At 44.0% G+C, this 18047-nt stretch overlaps 1 protein-coding gene across 6 annotated transcripts in view; it reads right to left on the reverse strand.

Moving 5' to 3' along the window:
- glra3 (glycine receptor, alpha 3) overlaps nt 1-18047 on the reverse strand; it is a 221916-nt gene that overhangs the window by 52790 nt on the left and 151079 nt on the right. For all 6 annotated transcript variants that reach the window (XM_043704636.1, XM_043704642.1, XM_043704625.1 and 3 more), the window contains one exon: nt 10862-10944. In XM_043704636.1, coding sequence (XP_043560571.1) covers nt 10862-10944 — 83 coding nt within the window. The remainder of the gene's footprint in view (nt 1-10861; nt 10945-18047) is intronic.

Raw genomic sequence — 18047 nt, forward strand, 5'->3', positions numbered from 1 at the left:
CAGTGGTGGAAATTGAACCCACATCCACAGAACATTAGCCTAGATGTCAGGATATAAGTCTAGTATCATTCTGTTAAGTCAGATTGATATCAGGATTGGTCCTAGTATAAGTAGGAGTAGAGGGAGCCTAAGCAACACAATAAACCTTTGCGTTCACAGCCAAGGAACATTTGTGATGTGCATGTGCTGGGCAAATGACCATTACCAGTGAAGGAAATGGACCTATTGCCTTTGCTATTCAATATTGTTACCGTCACTGAATCCTGGGGGTTACCATTGACTAGAAATTGAATGGGACTAGCCATATAAATATGATAGCTGCAAGAGCAGGTCAGAGCTAGGAATTCTGCTGCAAGTGACTCACCTCCTGACTCTGCATCACCAGTCTACCATCTACAAGGCACAAGTCAGGAGTGTGATGGAATGCTCCCCATTTGCCTGGATGAGTGTAACTCCATCAACACTCAAGGAGCTTGACACCATCCAGCACAAAGCAACCCATTTGATTGACACCACATTCACACACGTTCAGTCATAGTGGATACCATTCACAAGAAGCACTACAGCAACTTACGAAGACAACACCTTCCAAATCCATAACCACCACCATCTAGAAGGACAGGGGCAGTAGATTCATGGGACCACCACCACTTGCAAGTTCCCCTCTAAGACATTCACTATCCTGACTTGGAAGTATACTTCACTGTCACTCAGTAAAAATTCTGGAACTCCCTATTGACATTGTAGATGTCTCTACGCCCCATAGACTGCAATGGTTCAAGATGGCAGCTCACCACCACATGCTCAAGGGCAATTAGGGATGGGCATTGAGGCCTTGCAATCAAGGCTTAATCCCAGAACTGAATCTAATTAAAACAAAGGACAATATACAGCTGCACCTCCCCAAGAGAATATAGTAACATTGCTCTGTGTAGCAACTGGCAATATGACTCAAAATAATTCATGTGTGTGAGCTATTTGGAAACGTTTCTAAGGGACCTGATCAGGTGCAAACTCACTGTTTCCTTCCTGAACTGATGGCAAAACATAGAATTTCAGCAGTAGATAAAAAAAAGCTGAGATTTTTTTATTCTTCTGTCTGTTTTAACTCTTTCCCCAACAGCATTGCTACTTAAACATTGCTTGGCAGTTGCTGGTGTCAGAAATAAATCTCTGAGTAACAAGGGTCTGGTGCTCATGCACATCCATCTCAAAGCCTGCTTCTCGCCTGAACGTCTAACATCAAGCCACGGGCTACTGCTCCATACATCAACCAGACAAAGAAAGTGGTTTTGAAAGAGGTTAGAGCTGCCTGTCATATGTTATTATTTTAACAGACACACAAAAAAATCTCTTTTCATGCATGAGGTCAGGAAGAAGGATGGTTTTGAATTCCAAGAATGAAATCTCTCTCTGAGCCCCTTTGTCAGAGGCTCATTGATGAGATTGAGGCTACCAAAAGTCCTAATTAATAACCTGCAGTTTTTGAAATTTAATATGCTGTTAATGTGTCTGAAAGACCTGCTGGTAAGTTCTCTCACAGTAGACTAACATAATGTAATAAAATCCACTGAAATGTCAATGAAATATTAATCCACACTCTGAAGATTTGCATACATGCTGCTCTTTGAACAGGGAAAATGCTGACAGCTAAATTAAATAAATTAATTTTGTTGAAAACATGCCTGGACTAAGGCAATTCATAAGACTTTCCACTGTTTGAGTGAAAAGTACTTCTTAAATTGATTCTTCCTTGTTTTTTTACATGACTGGAACTGTACAGTGCATGGTGAGCATGCCACTGATCCTGTATTAAGATATAAACCAGAATTCAACAGAGACTACGGAGATGGGATGGTCATGACAAGCTGCTGATGCCAGTGTACTCCTGCTGCCAAGCTGCCCAGAGTGAAAAAATGAGAAGATTAGATCTTTGTCTGAAGCCCAACACAGCCCTGTTTCCCGGCCCCAACAACATCAAACCCACTAACCCCTCTCCCAGAGTGGCAGCCATTGAGACACCTTCTCCCTGCAGACACAGCTGCAGCAATGGTCACCCAACACATCAGTGCAAAAGGTAAGACTGAAGCATTCGCAGCCAGAAATGCTGAGTGGGTAATCCATTTTGGCCTCTTCCAGTGGTCCCCAGCATTACAGATACCAGACGTCAGCCAATATGATTCACTCCACATGACATCAAGAAATGGTTATAGGTACGAGATACTGCAAAGGTGATGGACCCTGACAACATTCTGGCAATAATCCTGAAAAACTTATGGTCCAGAACTGGTTACACCTCTAGATAAGCTTTATCAGTACAACTACAACACTGGCATCCAAGCAATTTGGAAAACTACGCATCTATGTCAAAAAGCAGAACAAATCCAAATCAGCCAATTACTGAATCCTACTCTTGCTCATCAGCAGTCATCATGGTGTCATCAACAGTCATCATGGTGTCCAACAGTACTTACTCAGCAATAGGTAAAAACAAGGACTGCAGATGCTGGAAACCAGGGTCTAGATTAGAGTGGTGCTAGAAAAGCACAGCAGGTCAGGCAGCATCCGAGGAGCAGGAAAATCAACGTTTCGGACAAAAGCCCTTCATCAGGGATAGAGGCAGGGTGCCTGCAGAGTGGAGAGATAAATGAGAGGAGGGTGGGGGTGGGGAAAAAGTAGCATAGAATACAATAGTTGAGGAGATGACCTAGGGGTTGCAGTGACAGAGAGACTCACTGAGATTCTTGTAGAGAGAGGAGGAAAACTTCTTCAAGGCAGGCATCCTTGCAAGAGGATTCGCAGTAGGGTTAAAATCAACTAGGTAAAAACAAGGACTGCAGATGCTTACTCAGCAATAACCTGCTCATGGATGCTTAATTTGGCCAATCATCTGCTGGCCCCATTACAAAATTGGTTCAAATGTGGATAAAAGAGCTGAACTCTAGACAGGAGGTGACATCAAGGCCACATCTGACTGAGAGTGGAAAAAAGGAATCATGGCAAAACTGGGGTCAATGGGAATCAGTGAGAAGCCCACTGCATTGAGTCATACCTGGCGCAAAGGAAGATACTTGTGGTTATTGGAGGTCAATCATCTCATCTCCAGGACAGCTCTGCAAGGGTTCCTCAGGGTATTGTCGTCGGCACAACCATCTTCAGCTTCTTCCACCCAATATAAGGTCAGAAGTGGAGATTTTCACCAATGATTGCAGAATTTTCAGCACAGTTCATGATTTCTCAGATACTGAAGCAGTCCATGTTCAAATGCAGATAGACCTGGACCACCAGAAGTAATCATTTGCACCGCAAAAATTCCCAGCACTGACCACCTCCAACAAGAGTCAATCTAACCGTTACCCTTTGATGTTCAATGGCATTACTATCACTGAATCCCTGACTATCACATCCTTCGGGTCACCACTGACCAGAAACGGAAATAGACAAGCCACATACATATGGTGCCCTCAAGAGCAGGTCAGAGATTAGGATCACTGCAGAGAGTAACTCATCTGCTCTCTCCCCAAAACCTATCCACCCTCTATAAGACATCAGTCAAGAGAATGACGGAATACTTCCCACTTGCCTGGATGAGAGTAGCTCCAACCCTAGGACCTTGGCATCATCCAGGACAAAGCCTTCTTGATTGGCGCTATTTCCACAAATATTCAGCCACTCCATCACCAACTCTCAGGAGCATCGGTGTGTGCCATCTACAAAGATGCACTGCAGAAATTTGCCAAGCTTCCTTAGACAGTATCTGCCAAACCGATAACCATTTCCATCTGGAAGGACAAGGGCAGCAGACCATATGAATAGCATCACCTGCAAGTTCCTTTCTGTGCCACTCATTATCCTGACTTCAGTGTCACTGGGTCAGAATCCTGGGTCTCCTTCCCCAGGAGCATTTTGGGTCTACCTACACCAAATGGAATGCAGTAGATCAAAAAGGCACCACCATTTTCGCAAGGGCAATATGGGCTAAGCAAACAATTCTGGCACAGTCAGTGATGCTCACAGTTCACGAATAAATAAGACAAATCTGTTTCTATTCAAATTTCCTTGCTCAGTTGGCAAATTGTACTTGGTTTATTTTTGGTAAACATCTGCTTTCACTCCATACTAGCTAATATGTCATCATCTGATTTTGTAGAATCCCTGCAGTGTGGAAGCAGGCCATTTGGCCCATCAAGCCCACACTAACTCTCTAAAGGACATGCCACCCAGACCCGCACTCCTAATCCCACATTTCCCATGGCTAACCCACCAATCTCTGGACACTATGTGCAATTTAGCACGGCCAATCCACCTAACCTGCACATCATCAGACTGTGGAAGAACACCAGAGTAATCCCATGCAGATGCGGGGAGAATGCACAAGCTCCACACAGACGGTTACCGAGGGTGGAATGGAATGCGGGTCCCTGGTGCTGTGAGGCAGCAGTGCTAACAATTGAACCACCTTGCTGACTTTGTAAACAAGCTGTGAACACATCTCCCTTATTTTTTTAAAATTTACTTCAACTTCACAATCTTCTGTTTCTGATCTTACCGATATTAAATCACTCAGGATTTATTTTCTACCGCCCTGACTATTCTGGAGACTGCTAAACTATGCTGCTGCTCTTACAGGATTTTTTTCTCTGAATGACATCTATCTGAGAGAAATCTCCACACTCACTACTCTCTGGATGGAACTGTGTCTGCCCCAGAACAGTTTTTGTTAGACAACTCTGCAATCTTTCTTTTATCTTCTACTCTCGGCTTTCTGAGGCACTGAACTATTCACCTTGAGGGCATTTTAAAAACCTACTTTAAGTACATGTAAACAAACTTCCAAATATCCTTGCACTACACTTGGAGCTCAAAAACGAAATAATGCCCTGCTATCCTTAGCCTACATGATAGATACACAAACCAAACTTAAAACTCTATGGGGTTCTGTTTCATTTCGAAATTAAACTTCCAAATAGTATTATATCATGAACATTCATCACAGTATGACACTGGAGAGAAATTCACTGATCTTCCTCAAATAGTGGTGATGAGATATTTTTACACTAGTCTGAAAGGACCTCAACGAAACATCTCAATCAAAAGATAACACTTCTGATACTACAGTATTCTTAGTTTTTTCACTGATGTGTCCTAGGAGAAAGTGAGGACTGCAGATGCTGGAGATCAGAGCTGAAAAATGTGTTGCTGGAAAAGCGCAGCAGGTCAGGCAGCATCCAAGGAGCAGGAGAGTCAACGTTTCGGGCATAAGCCCTTCTTCTATTTCCTGAAGAAGGGCTTGTGCCCGAAATGTCGATTCTCCTGCTCCTTGGATGCTGCCTGACCTGCTGCGCTTTTCCAGCAACACATTTTTCATCACTGATGTGTCCACCTGGATATTTTTCAAAGGTTTCAAGAGGACTACATGACTTTAAAAAATAATCTTCCAAAGCAAGTGCCACTCACTGAGCCAAGGCTGCCATTATGAGTAATTGTAGAGGATATTGAAGGCCAGATTTTTAAAATTTCTGTTGACTGAATTTCAGCTTAAGTCTAATGAATTCAAATAGCACACATGCAATTGGTGGAATGGCCTCCTTTTATGCTATAACCCACAATGGGTTAATGCCTTGTTAATGACATTTAATAAATGACTAAAAGAAAAACCAGACTTACTTTCACAAGTTCTGGAGAAGAGTCAAACTCAAACACAAACGCTAACTCAGTTTGTCTCTCTCCATAGATACTGTCAGACCTTCTGAGTTCCCCCAAATTTGTGTTTTTTGTTTTAGATGTCTCTTAACAGATTACAGAGGTTCAGTTAGCTCAGTTGGCTGGATGGCTGGTTTACAATGCAGGCTTGTGCCAAAATCATAGTATCATGGAATCCCCACAGTGTGGAAGCAGGCCATTCAGCCTATTGAGTCCACAATAACCCTCCGAAGAGCATCCCACCCAGCCCGAGCTCCCTTATCTAATCCCTGTAACCCTCCATTTCCCATGGCTAATCCAGCTAGCCTGCACATCCCTGGGCACTGTGGGCAATTTAGCATGGCCAATCCACCTAACCCAAGGATCTTTGGACTACAGGAGGAGACCAGAGAACCCGTGGAAACCCAGCAGACAGAGGCAGAATGTGCAAACTCCACACAGTGGTTTCAATTCCTGCACTAGCTGAGGTTAGCATAAGGGACTCTCCTTCTCAACCTTTTCTTTCACCTGAGGTGTGGTGACCCTCAGGTTAAACCACCACCTCTTGTCTCTTTCAATTGAGAGAGAAGCACAATGGTCTGGTAAGGTGATGGTGACTTTACTTTTAATGAATTACAGCCTAGGCAATAGTAAGAGATAGCCAGGCATACAGAGCTCCCTTTTCTAGTTTAACACTTACGGAGTGAACCTATTTTGAATGAAGGTCTGATCATCAGACAGGAACAGGGATCATTAAGCCTAAATCCCAAAGCCCAAAAGAGATTCAATGAAAATGCTTCAGTATGAGTTAAGTAGCTTTTCATCCACGAGGGGGATATTAGGACACAGTGAGGAGTTCACTGACATTGTGCTGAAAGAAACATCACAGTTTGTCATGCGCCAGCAGAAAATATCTCAGCATTTTAAGCCCATGTGACATTCAGAGGAACTCAGGTTTCTGTGACTATTTGCATTATAATTAAACCATTCCTGATGAAGGACCTAAGGCCGAACTGCTCCTCGGATGCTGCCTGACCTGCTGTGCTTTTCCAGCACCACACTTTTCGATGTTGATCTCCAGCATTTGCAGTCCTTGCTTTCTCCTACTTAAATCAAAACATCAGCCCCAAAATGTAATGGCAGGATTAAGGGTTCCCCTCTAACAGTTAAACTCAAACCATCCAGAGAGGTTGGCCTTGCCTCTTGTAATCTACTAAAAGAGTGGTTAAATGAAAGGAATTCCTGATACTCACTTTATACATAACAAGTAACAGTTTATTTATTTAATCCTAACAGTGAACAAATTAACAGAATTACTAACAGACTGAACAATTCCTCTCTAACTACTAACTATTCCCTTATTGAGCTAAATTCTATTGGTATGATATTCCAATAAACACAGATCCTATTTGCATAAATCCAAGTAATATGAAAGCAATAAATTAAAACTTTGTCTCTCAAAGTTCACACGGAATTTGTTATCCGGAATGCTCTGTCTTCTTTTCTTCTTTCCAGCCTTTCTTCTGCTGATCTCAAATCACAAACATGTTTCTTCCACTGATCCTGCCATCAGGGATGTTTTCTCTGTAATTTCATTTGTCTGGAATATTAGCTAAAAGTGCTGTGGTACATTTTGTAGATAGATGGTGCTTTCTCAGAGAGCTCACAATTGTTATCTCTTCAGATGGCTGTTGGCGCTCTTCCTTGATCTCCAAATGCCCCCTTTTTAAATAATTTTTAAAAATATTAATTTCTTTATAATCCAATTGGCTCTGAGTCACCAAAACCACCAAATTGAATTTTAATAGGTTTGTGGTAGCTAAGAGCCTGGTTCAAATTAAACTGTTGCCTTGGTAACAATGCTGCTTGTGCCTGCTAAATTGAATGGCTTTTTGATACAAATGTTTCAATTTGAGCACCTGCAACCATTGCCCACAGACAATTTGTTGCACAGAAACACTTTATCTCTTAAAGAGACCATGCACTCTTGCCTCCTACCATTTTTACAAACAAACTCTAGCTTTCTGCCTTCCACTTCATGAGTACTCAACACAACATTGGTTTTGAAAAATAGCATGAAGAGAAAGATCAGCCCCTTTAAGAAGGTATCACATCACAATTTTGCTTTATTTAGTTTCATTGTAATATTTAAAATGGTAGAAAGAGGGTCTGCTAAAAGACGTGTAAGTTGCTCTCTAGAAACAGATGACTCATGGAGGTTTAAACTGAGGGTCTGCATACTTCAGCCAAGGGGAGAGATTGAGAAGTAAAGGTCCTTTGCAGTAACCTTGGCTGGTGAAGGGAATGAACCTACACTGTTGGCATCACAAATTAGACATCCAGACAACTAAGCTAACCAGCCCAAAATTCTATGGTAGTGGGTAGAAATCTGATATAATAATGTTACATTCTGTAAAGAAGCTCATTCTCACAGTGGCAAGTTGGCTCAGTGGTGCCTCACAGCGCCAGGGACCTGGCTTCGATTCCAGCCTGTGTGGTGCTTGCACATTCTCCCTGTAGTATGTGTGGGTTTTCTTTGGATGCTCTGGTTTCCTCTCATAGTCCAAGGATGTGCAGGTCAGGTGAATTGCTGATCTCAGATAAAGCACCTGATGAAGGAGCAGCACTCCGTAAGCTAGTACTTCTAAATAAATCTGTTGGATTACAATCTGGCATTGTGCAATGTTTAACACAGGGCAGCACGGTGGCTCAGTGGTTAGCACTGCTGCCTCACAGCACCAGGGCCCCAGGTTCAATTCCAGCCTCAGGCGACTGTCGGCGCGGAGTTTGCATGTTCTCCCCGTGTCTGTGTGGGGTTGCTCTGGTTTCCTTCCACAATCCAAAGATGTGCAGGTTAGGTGAATTGGCCATGCTAAATTGCCCATAGTGTTAGGTGTATTAGTCAGAGGGAAATGGGTCTGGGTGGGTTACTCTTCGGAGGTTCGGTGTGAACTTGTGGGGCTGAAGGGCCTGTTTCCACACTGTAGAGAATTTAATCTATAATAGAGGGTGTAGTCATTATTGCCTCACTTGTGTCAATCTTCCCATATTTTAGGGATAGGGACAATTCTGGGGTCTGGAAGCAACATCCAAAAACTGCATAAAAACCTAAAGAACTGTGGATGCTGTCCATCATGTCAGAGAGAGGAGCAGAACCTCTTCAAGGTGGGCATACTGAGAGGAGCAGATGTCTTTGCTGATGCTGCCAGACTGCTGAGCTTTTCCAGCAATTTCTGTTTTCATAACTCAAAAACTGGAACTGTTTTGAAAATGGTCAGATATCGAACCAATGCTTTCAATCTAATTTACTAATCATATCCATCCACAACTCTCACCCATCTCTACCTCATCTTCACCTGGCCACATCCGCCCCATTCCAAACCAGTATTCCAATATCCTTCTTCAGTCTTTCAAATGACGTTACAGTCTCTGTCCCATAAAAACCCCATGTAACTTCGTCAGAAGCAATGCATTGAAAGCTAGTGCTTCCAAATAAACCTGTTGGACTATAACCCGTTATTGAGGGATTTTTAACTTAGTCCACCCCAGTCCAACACCAGCACCTCCAAATCATCCTCTCTTCTCTGTGCTTTAGTACTGCTGAACATGAAGAATGCCAGAATCGAAGAGATGCTGGGAAGGGATGAAGAATCAGATATTTTCAGTGCTTAGGGCAAAGGATTGAATCAATGCATGAATCAACCAATGAAGCCGTCCAGCTTAGTAAATCACTAGCAGCTTCTTGAAGTCAACAATATTTGTCCATGAGCTGTGGTTGTCTGACAGTTTTGTGGTGGGGTGGTATGTATTCTGCCTCAACCCCCAAGTGTAAGCTTTTTAAAATTAGGTGGGAGTGCTGTCAAAAGTCCTTTAAAAATGCAATTGAGACTAATTCTGGAATGTCGTCAGGAACAGTGGAATTCTTATTCTATCATTTTGAAGTTGAGGCTGCAATTGTCCAAGTTATGGAGATGAAAATGAGTCCACAATCCTCATTGTTTAATATTGCTGTGGTGAGCACTTGGAGAGAGATTGTGAATGTTCATCTTTTTTACTTGGCTTCTTGTTTTTCTGACATATGGCTGTGCTGTTTATAACTATAATATAACTTGTTTACTTCATTTCTCTATCCTATTCCTAAGGACTGCAAGGGCGGCACAGTGGCTCAGTGGTTAGCACTGCTGCCTCATAGGGACCCGGGTTTGATTCCAACCTCGGGTGACTGTCTGTAAGGAGTTTATATGTTCTCCTAGTGTCTGGGTGGGTTTCTGCCTGGTGCCCCAGTTTCTTCCCACAGTCCAAAGATGTGCAGGTTAGGTGGATTGGTCATGCTAAATTCCCCGAAATGTTCAAGGACGTGTAGGTGCATTCGCCATGGGAAATGCAGTATTGCAAGGATAGGGTAGGGGGATGTGTTTGGGTGAGATGCTCTTCGAAGGGTCAGTGTGGACTTGTTGGGCTGATTCCGCTGCAGGGATTCTATGGATACTCTGTACCTAAGATGCCACTGCAAGTAGCAAATTATAAACTTTTCACTGCACTCATTTGAGTACGTGTGACAATAAAGCTAATTCAATTCAATTCAATACTATAGACAACATTATAGACCACGAGGAGTCAGTGAGAACACAATCAGGAATAACTGGAAACAAAAACTGCTGGAGATCGCAGTGGATCATCTGGACCTGAAACAATAGTTTGCTCTCTCTCCATGGATGCTGCCTGACTGGCTGTGATCTCCAGTATTTGTTTCTCAGTACAGATTCCAGCATTGACAGTAATGTGTTCTGACTAGGAATAACAAGGATACCCATGCGACACAATTCAAGATCAAGCCATACACTTGGGTGAAAGTCCAAATGGTAATTTTGTGTCTGTGTCCACAAGCTTTACCAAGCCATTTTATAATTTCTTCGCAAAAAGGAAATCAGAAATGTAGTAAGAGGGGGAGAAAAAGGACATGTTATAACATGCTCCACTAATTATCTTGAGTTATATTGAACATTGCTTTATCATCTACACACTGCATGTGTCATTGCAGGAATGCCAAATATACCAATGGGACATTCAGGCCAATGAAGTGATATGAACTAAGAGGCTTGCTGCATTTGTGACTGAAAGAGAAAACATATTTCATCAAACACAATCAAAGGTTCTGATAATGGAATAGGTTACTCACAGCTCTCCAATTGCATTATGCAGGTTTGAACATCCATCGGGAAATTCTTCAGATCCATTGGGCATGACAGAATTAAAGTCAATCTGAAAGATTAGATCAGTAGTGTTGGACAACATTGTTTCATGTGTACAATAAATTCACAAAATGAAAAGATTTTGGTAAAACAGTTTGAAACATTAAAGCGAAATGTAAACTTTATAAGCTGATAAACAATTGGCGTAAATATCAATACAGGGTCTAAATTAGAGTGGTGCTGGAAAAGCACAGCAATTCAGGCAGCATCCGAGGAGCAGTAAAATTGACGTTTCGGGCAAAAGCCCTTCATCAGGAATACAGCATTGTTTAATGTATTTAAATGGCATTTTGCTCTCCTCACACAAAACAATTTCTCAGTCATGGTTGGCAAGCGTTAGTACTTCACTGATGAACAGAGTGCTTTCTGTGCACATACAAATAATACAACAAATTATAACATAATTCATTTCCTCATGAGTAATTCAGGTAAAAGCAACTTCGCTACAAATTGTGCAACGGTTACTCATAATATTTGTCACCGGTTTCAATAGGTCATGGTCGAGCAGGTTTGTGTTGCATAAGCAAAATTCTTCTAATGCTCAAATGTTGTGAAGTTTGAGATTTTAGTTAATTAAAGGTATGAGAAGAATGTTAGCTCAATAGAACACTATGCATAAATCATGAGATTTCAGCAGAAAAGTTATGATTCAAAACCCAAACCAATTGTTTGGTTGAACCAATTGTGTTGTATCTCCTGTAGAGCACTAATGGAAAACATTTTTCTCTCAAGGTGTGGCAGGGAGCTGGAACAATGACAGGGGACCTCAGACCCATGGCATGTACCCCTTGCCTGATGTGGGAGCTCAGGGACGTGGCTGACCGTCCAGCTGCAGCTCTTGTTTGACCGCATGCCGCTCTGAAGCTGCGGATGGACTCACTGTAGAGCATCCGCGATGCTGAGGAGGTCGTGGTTAGCATGTTTAGTGAATTGGTCACACCGCAGATTAGAATTGCTGAGGGAGACAGTGAATGGGTGACCAAAGGGCAGAAAAAGAGTAGGAAGGCAGTGCAGGTGTGCCCTGCGGTCATCTCCCTCCAAAACAGGCATACCGTTTTGGATACTGTTGGGGAGATGGCTCATCAGGGGAAGGCAGCAGTTGCCAGGATCAAGGCACTATGGCGGGCACAGCTGATCAGAAGGGAGGGAAAAAGACTCGCAGGACCATAGTGATAGGGGATTCTATTGTAAGGGGATTCTATTGTAAGGGGAGTAGGTGGGAGTAAATAAGACTCCTGGATGGTATGTTGCCTCCCAGGTGTTCGGGTCAGGGATTTCACTGATCGGCTACAGAGCATTCTGAAAGGGGAGGGTGCCAGTTGTCGTGGTACATATAGGCACCAACGATATAAGTAAAAAGCAAGATGAGGTCCTGAAAGCAGAATTCCGGGAGCTAGGAGAAAAGTTAAAGAGGAGGACCTTAAAGGTAGTGATCTCAGGATGCTAGCAGTGTCACGTGCTAGCCAGCGTAGAAATGAAAGAATAGGCAGGATGAACATGTGGCTTGAGGGATTGTGTAGGAGGGAGGGGTTCAGATTTGTGAGACATTAGGACCGGTTCTCGGGAAGGTGGGACTATTACAAAATGGATGGTCTACACCTGAACCAGACTGGAACTAATGTCCTTGGAGGAGTTTTTTGCTACTGCTGTTGGGGAGGGTTTAAACTAATGTGGCAGGGGGCTGGGAACCAGAAGAGAAGACTAGTAGATAGTGAAGTGGAAACTAGAGACTGTAAGGAACAGGATCATGAAGCTAGCATTACCAAGGGGAAGAGTCAGCAGAGGGCAGATGAACGCAAAGGAACTGGTGGTCTGAAGTGCATATGCTTTAATGCAAAGAGTATAGTGGGTAAGACAGACGAATGTTGTAATTAGAGATAAAAGTTTGTTTACTCTGGATCACATTGACATAAGGAGGGAAGATGTGTTGGGTAGGCTAAAGGACATTACGGTGGACAAATCCCTAGGACGGAAGAGATCTATCCCGAGTTGCTGAGGAAGGTGAGAGAGGAAATAGCTGGGTCCCTGACAGATATCTTTGTAGCATCCTTAAACACAGGTGAAAAACCAGAGGACTGGAGAATTGCTAATGTTGTCCCGCTGTACAAGAAGAGTAGTAGGGATATTCCGGGTAACTACAGATCAGTGAGCCTGATGTCAGTGGTGGGGAAGTTACTAGAGAAGGCATGGAGAGATAGGATCTATTTATATTTGGAAGAGAATGGGCTTATTAGTGTTAGGCAACATGGTTTTGTTCGGGGGAGATCAAGCTTTACCGACTTAATGGAGTTCTTTGAGGAAGTGACCAAGTTGATAGATGAAGGAAGGGCTGTAGATGTCATATACATGAACTTTAGTAAGGCATTGGATAAGGTTCCCCATGGTAAACTAATGGAGAAAGTGAAGTCATATGGTGTGCAGGGTGTTCTAGCTAGGTGGATAAAGAACTGGTTGAACAACAGGAGACAGAGAGTAGCAATAGAAGGGAGTTTTTCGAAATGGAGAAAAGTGACCAGTGGTGTTCCACAGGGATCAGTGCTGGGCCCACTGCTGTTTGTGATAGACAGACATAAATGATCTGGAAGAGGGCATTGGTGGTCTAATCAGTAAGTTTGCAGAAGACACGAAGTTTGATGGAGTAGCAGACAGCATAGGGGACAGTCAAAGAATACATGAGAATATAGATAGACCAGAGAGTTGGGCGGAGAAGTGGCAGATGGAGTTCAATCCAGGCAAATGTGAGGTGATGCATTTTGGAAGATCTAATTCTAGAGTGAACTATACTGTAAACAGAAGAGCCTTGGGAAAAGTTGATGAGCAGAGAGATCTGGGTGTTCAGGTCCATACTACCTGAAGGTGGCTGCACAGGTGGACAGAGTGGTCAAGAAGGCATATAGAATGCTTGCCTTCATCAGACAGGATGTTGACCATAAGAGCTGGCAAGTCATGTTAAAATTGTACAAGACTTTCGTTCAGCTGCATTTAGAATACTGTGTACTGTTCTGGTCACCACATTACCAAAAGGATGTGGATGCTTTGGAGAGATTGCAGAGAAGGTTTACGAGCATGTTGCCTGGTATGGAAGGTGCGAGCTATGAAGAGAGGTTGAGTTGGTTCGGATTGTTTTCATTAAAAAAAGGAGTTTGGGGGGGGACCTGACTGAGGTCTATAAAATCTTGAAGGGTATAGACAGGGTGGATAGAGATAAGCTTTTTCTCAGGGTGAAGGATTCAATAACAAGAGGTCACACGTTCAAGATGAGAGGTGAAATGTTTAAGGGGGATACATGCGGCAAGTACTTTACACAGAGGGTGGTAGGTGCCTGGAACGTGTTACCAGCAGAGGTAGTAGAGACAGGCATGCTAGATTCATTTAAGGTGCATCTGGACGGACGCATAAGTAGGTGGGGAGCAAAGGAATACAGATCCTTAGGAATTGGATGATAGGTTTAGACAGTGGATTTGGATCGGCACAGGCTTGGAGGGCCGAAGGACCTGTTCCTGGGCTGTAAATTTTCTTTGTTCTTCTTTCTTCTTTGAAGACATATAGATCTCATGCAGGAATTGGGGTTAGGCTTGCGAGCTCTTTGTCAGTCAGCAAAGACATGTTGGACCGAATAACCTCTATCTGTGCCGTAAATATTTTTGATGATTTCAATGCAGTGAATATCTGCCACATTAGAGCACAATACTGAGGAATATCAAACTACAGTCAGTGCAAACTCTAAATGCTTGTTTTTAATAATAAGGACGATAGAATCCAGTTCTGTCCATCCAACTTACTATTGGCCCAGTCTGACATAGTCACTGGAGAGTTTTCACAACTTGCAGCTGTTTGTGGTCCCTGAAGATATTCTTATTATTAATTTTTGTATGCAGAATGGTGATGATGGCATATTAAAATAGAGTAAGTTTACTAAGACAGTGACTAATGCACATTAATGAAATTGCTCAGTAGTTCTTTCTAACTTTTTAAAATTTAAAATTTGGCTGCTGACTGGGAAATTAGTGCTAATCTTCATGTGATAAACATATTTGCAGCTGTACTAGTAAACTGATGCGAGGTTATAGCTCTTAAGTACATCAAGAATACTTTTTAATGGAATAAAAAGCAACTAAATTCTGAAACACTGCTGTGTTAATAGGAAATTTTATGTTTGTGAAAATGCAATCAGGTTTGAGTCGAAGCTTGAATTATTAAAGCCATTTGGAGAGGCTGCACAAACTTGAATACAGTTTTGAAACAGAAAACTACTATTTGGCCCTGAGAACAATTCAATATGATCATGGCTGATCATACAATTAAAGACTTTGTTTCTGCTTTCTCCCCACACTGTTTGATTCCTTTAGCACTCAGAGTTAGATCAAACCCCTTCTTGAAATCATTCGGCATTTTGGAATCAACCGCTTGCTGCGGCAGAGAATTCCACAGGCTCACCACCCTGTGGGTGAAAGAGTATCTCCTCATATCAAGACCAAATGGATTAGCCTATATCATTAGACTGTTGCCTCTGGAGTTAGGCCACAGGCTTGCATCTGGAATGCTGTGCCAAACACAAACACCACGTCCTCAGACTATTTGGTGTATTCCGTCAGAATTGGGAGGGAAGGGAAAAGAGAGCAATATGGACAACATGTCTCACCCTGTCCTGAGAACTCCTGAAGGTTTTCAGGGGTAATGCACAATTAGAAATGGCCCCAAAATCATCACAAACAATTCTCTGGTCCAATCCTGCGCAAACTATGCTCTAAAGCTAATTGATTTGGTGGTTAAAGGCGGTTACAGAGGACTTTCTGAGTTGGTCAGTGGCCAGGGTCAGCAATTGTGAATGGGTCAGGTGGGGGGATTGAGAAAGGAGAATTGAAGGAGCCTCACGCTTTACATTGTCTTACAGGGTCCAGGCTCCAAAAGTAACAAAAGAAGAACTTGCTGGAGAAACTCAGCAGTTGGCGAATCAGAGTTATTGCTCAATTCCAGTGACCCTTCTTCAGAACTGATAACTGCCAGGAAAAGATGGTATTTATGCTGGGGATATTGGGGCTGCAGGGGGAGCAAATGAGCAGATAGGTGGTGACAGTGTCACAAAGAAAGAGAGGAAAAAAATATAGGCAGACAAAAGAAAGAATAAAAGTGAGAAATGTGAAAATGAGGACTCAGTAATTGAAAATGGATTGGTTGTACTGAAAGCAGCCCATTTTCTGATAGGACTTGGAGTGTGGGGGTGGATTACAGACATGGAAGGAGGTGTTCATGCTCTGAAATTGTTAAACTCAATGTTCAATCCTGAAAGCTGCAACAACAAGTGGAAGATGGGGTGTTGTTTCTACAGCTTGCACCGAGCGACCTGAGGAGACTGAGAAAGCATGAGACAGAAACGTTAGCACAGGAACTCAGTGGTGTGTCTAACTGGTAGGTAGTTGGAAGCTCAGGGTCATTTTCATAAACAGAATGTCAGTGTTCTGAAAAGTGGTCACCAAGTCTGCATTGTGTCTCTCCAATATAGAGGAGATGACATGTGAGCAGTAGGTAGAGTAGATTAGATTTAGTGAATTGTAAGCTCTGCAGCCAACTTCCATGAAACTGCAGGTGGTAAACTCCATGAGCAAACTAAGCATGGCACCATGGCACAGTGAGCCATTCAAACGAGAGTTGTTAAGAGGGATACAACACTGCTGTATGCACTCAAGTATAGGGGTACAGGAGTACAGGGAAAGATGTGCAAAGGTGTGTCCCAGCACCATCTTAGGTCCAAAGGTGCTTATGTACAAAACCTTAGATAAAAAGGAGAAAAATAAAGACAGAAGTGGAATGTTCCAGATTACAGTCTTTCTTTAGCCATAGGCCTACAGTCACTCCGCACTGGATTATCCCCACACAGGGATTGATCCCTCTCCGCACTGGGCTCCATCACTCCCCCCGGACCGGGGTCCATCTCCCTCCCTGCACTGGGCTTGATCTCTCTCTCCTCGCACTGGGCTCAAACTGTCTCCCTACGCTAGGCTCAATCTCTCTCCCTTCACTGGGCTCAATCTCTCTCTCCCCGCACTGGGCTCTATCTCTCTCCCCGCACTGGGCTCAATCTCTCTCTCCCCGCACTGGGCTCAATCTCTCTCTCCCCGCACTGGGCACAATCTCTCTCTCCCCGCACTGGGCACGATCTCTCTCTCCGTACTGGGCTCAATCTCTCTCTCCCCACACTGGGCTCGATCTCTCTCCCCGGACTGGGCTCAATCTCTCTCTCCTCGCACTGGGCTCAAACTTTCTCCCTACGCTAGGCTCAATCTCTCTCCCTGCACTGGGCTCAATCTCTCTCTCCCTGCACTGGGCTCGATCTCTCTCCCCGCACTGGGCTCAATCTCTCTCTCCCCGCACTGGGCTCAATCTCTCTCCCCGCACTGGGCTCGATCTCTCTCCCCACAATGGGCTCAATCTCTTTCTCCCCACAATGGGCTCAATCTCTCTCTCCCCGCACAGGGCTCAATCTCTCTCTCTCCCCGCACAGGGCTCAATCTCTCTCTCTCCCCGCACTGGGCTCAATCTCTCTCTCCCCGCACTGGGCTCAATCTCTCTCTCTCCCCGCACTGGGCTCAATCTCTCTCTCTCCCCGCACTGGGCTCAATCTCTCTCTCCCCGCACTGGGCTCAATCTCTCTCCCCGCACTGGGCTCGATTTCTCTCTGTCCCCGCTCTGGGCTCAATCTCTTTGCCCCACCACATTAGGCTCGATCTCTCCCCCTGCTGGGTTTGTACACCCACCTGTGCTTGGCTCATTCTCTCCCCCCTCATTGGGCTTGATCTCTCTCTCTGCACTAGGCTCTGTATCTCCCATCGCACTGGGCTCACTCTCTCTCCCGTACTAGGCTTGACCTCTCCCTGCACTGGGCTTGATCTCCCTCCCTGCACTGGGATCGATCACTGTCCCTGCACTGGGCTTGATCTCCCTCCCTGCACTGGGATCGATCACTGTCCCTGCACTGGGCTCGATCTCTCTCTCTCTCTCCCTGCACTGGGCTCGATCTCTCTCTCTCTCTCTCCCCCCGCATTGGGCTTGATCTCTCTCTCTCTCCCCGCACTGGGATCTCTCTCTCTCTCTCTCTCTCCCTGCACTGGGCTC

Source organism: Chiloscyllium plagiosum, chromosome 2, assembly GCF_004010195.1.
Source record: "Chiloscyllium plagiosum isolate BGI_BamShark_2017 chromosome 2, ASM401019v2, whole genome shotgun sequence".
In the NCBI taxonomy this organism is placed as follows: domain Eukaryota; kingdom Metazoa; phylum Chordata; class Chondrichthyes; order Orectolobiformes; family Hemiscylliidae; genus Chiloscyllium; species Chiloscyllium plagiosum.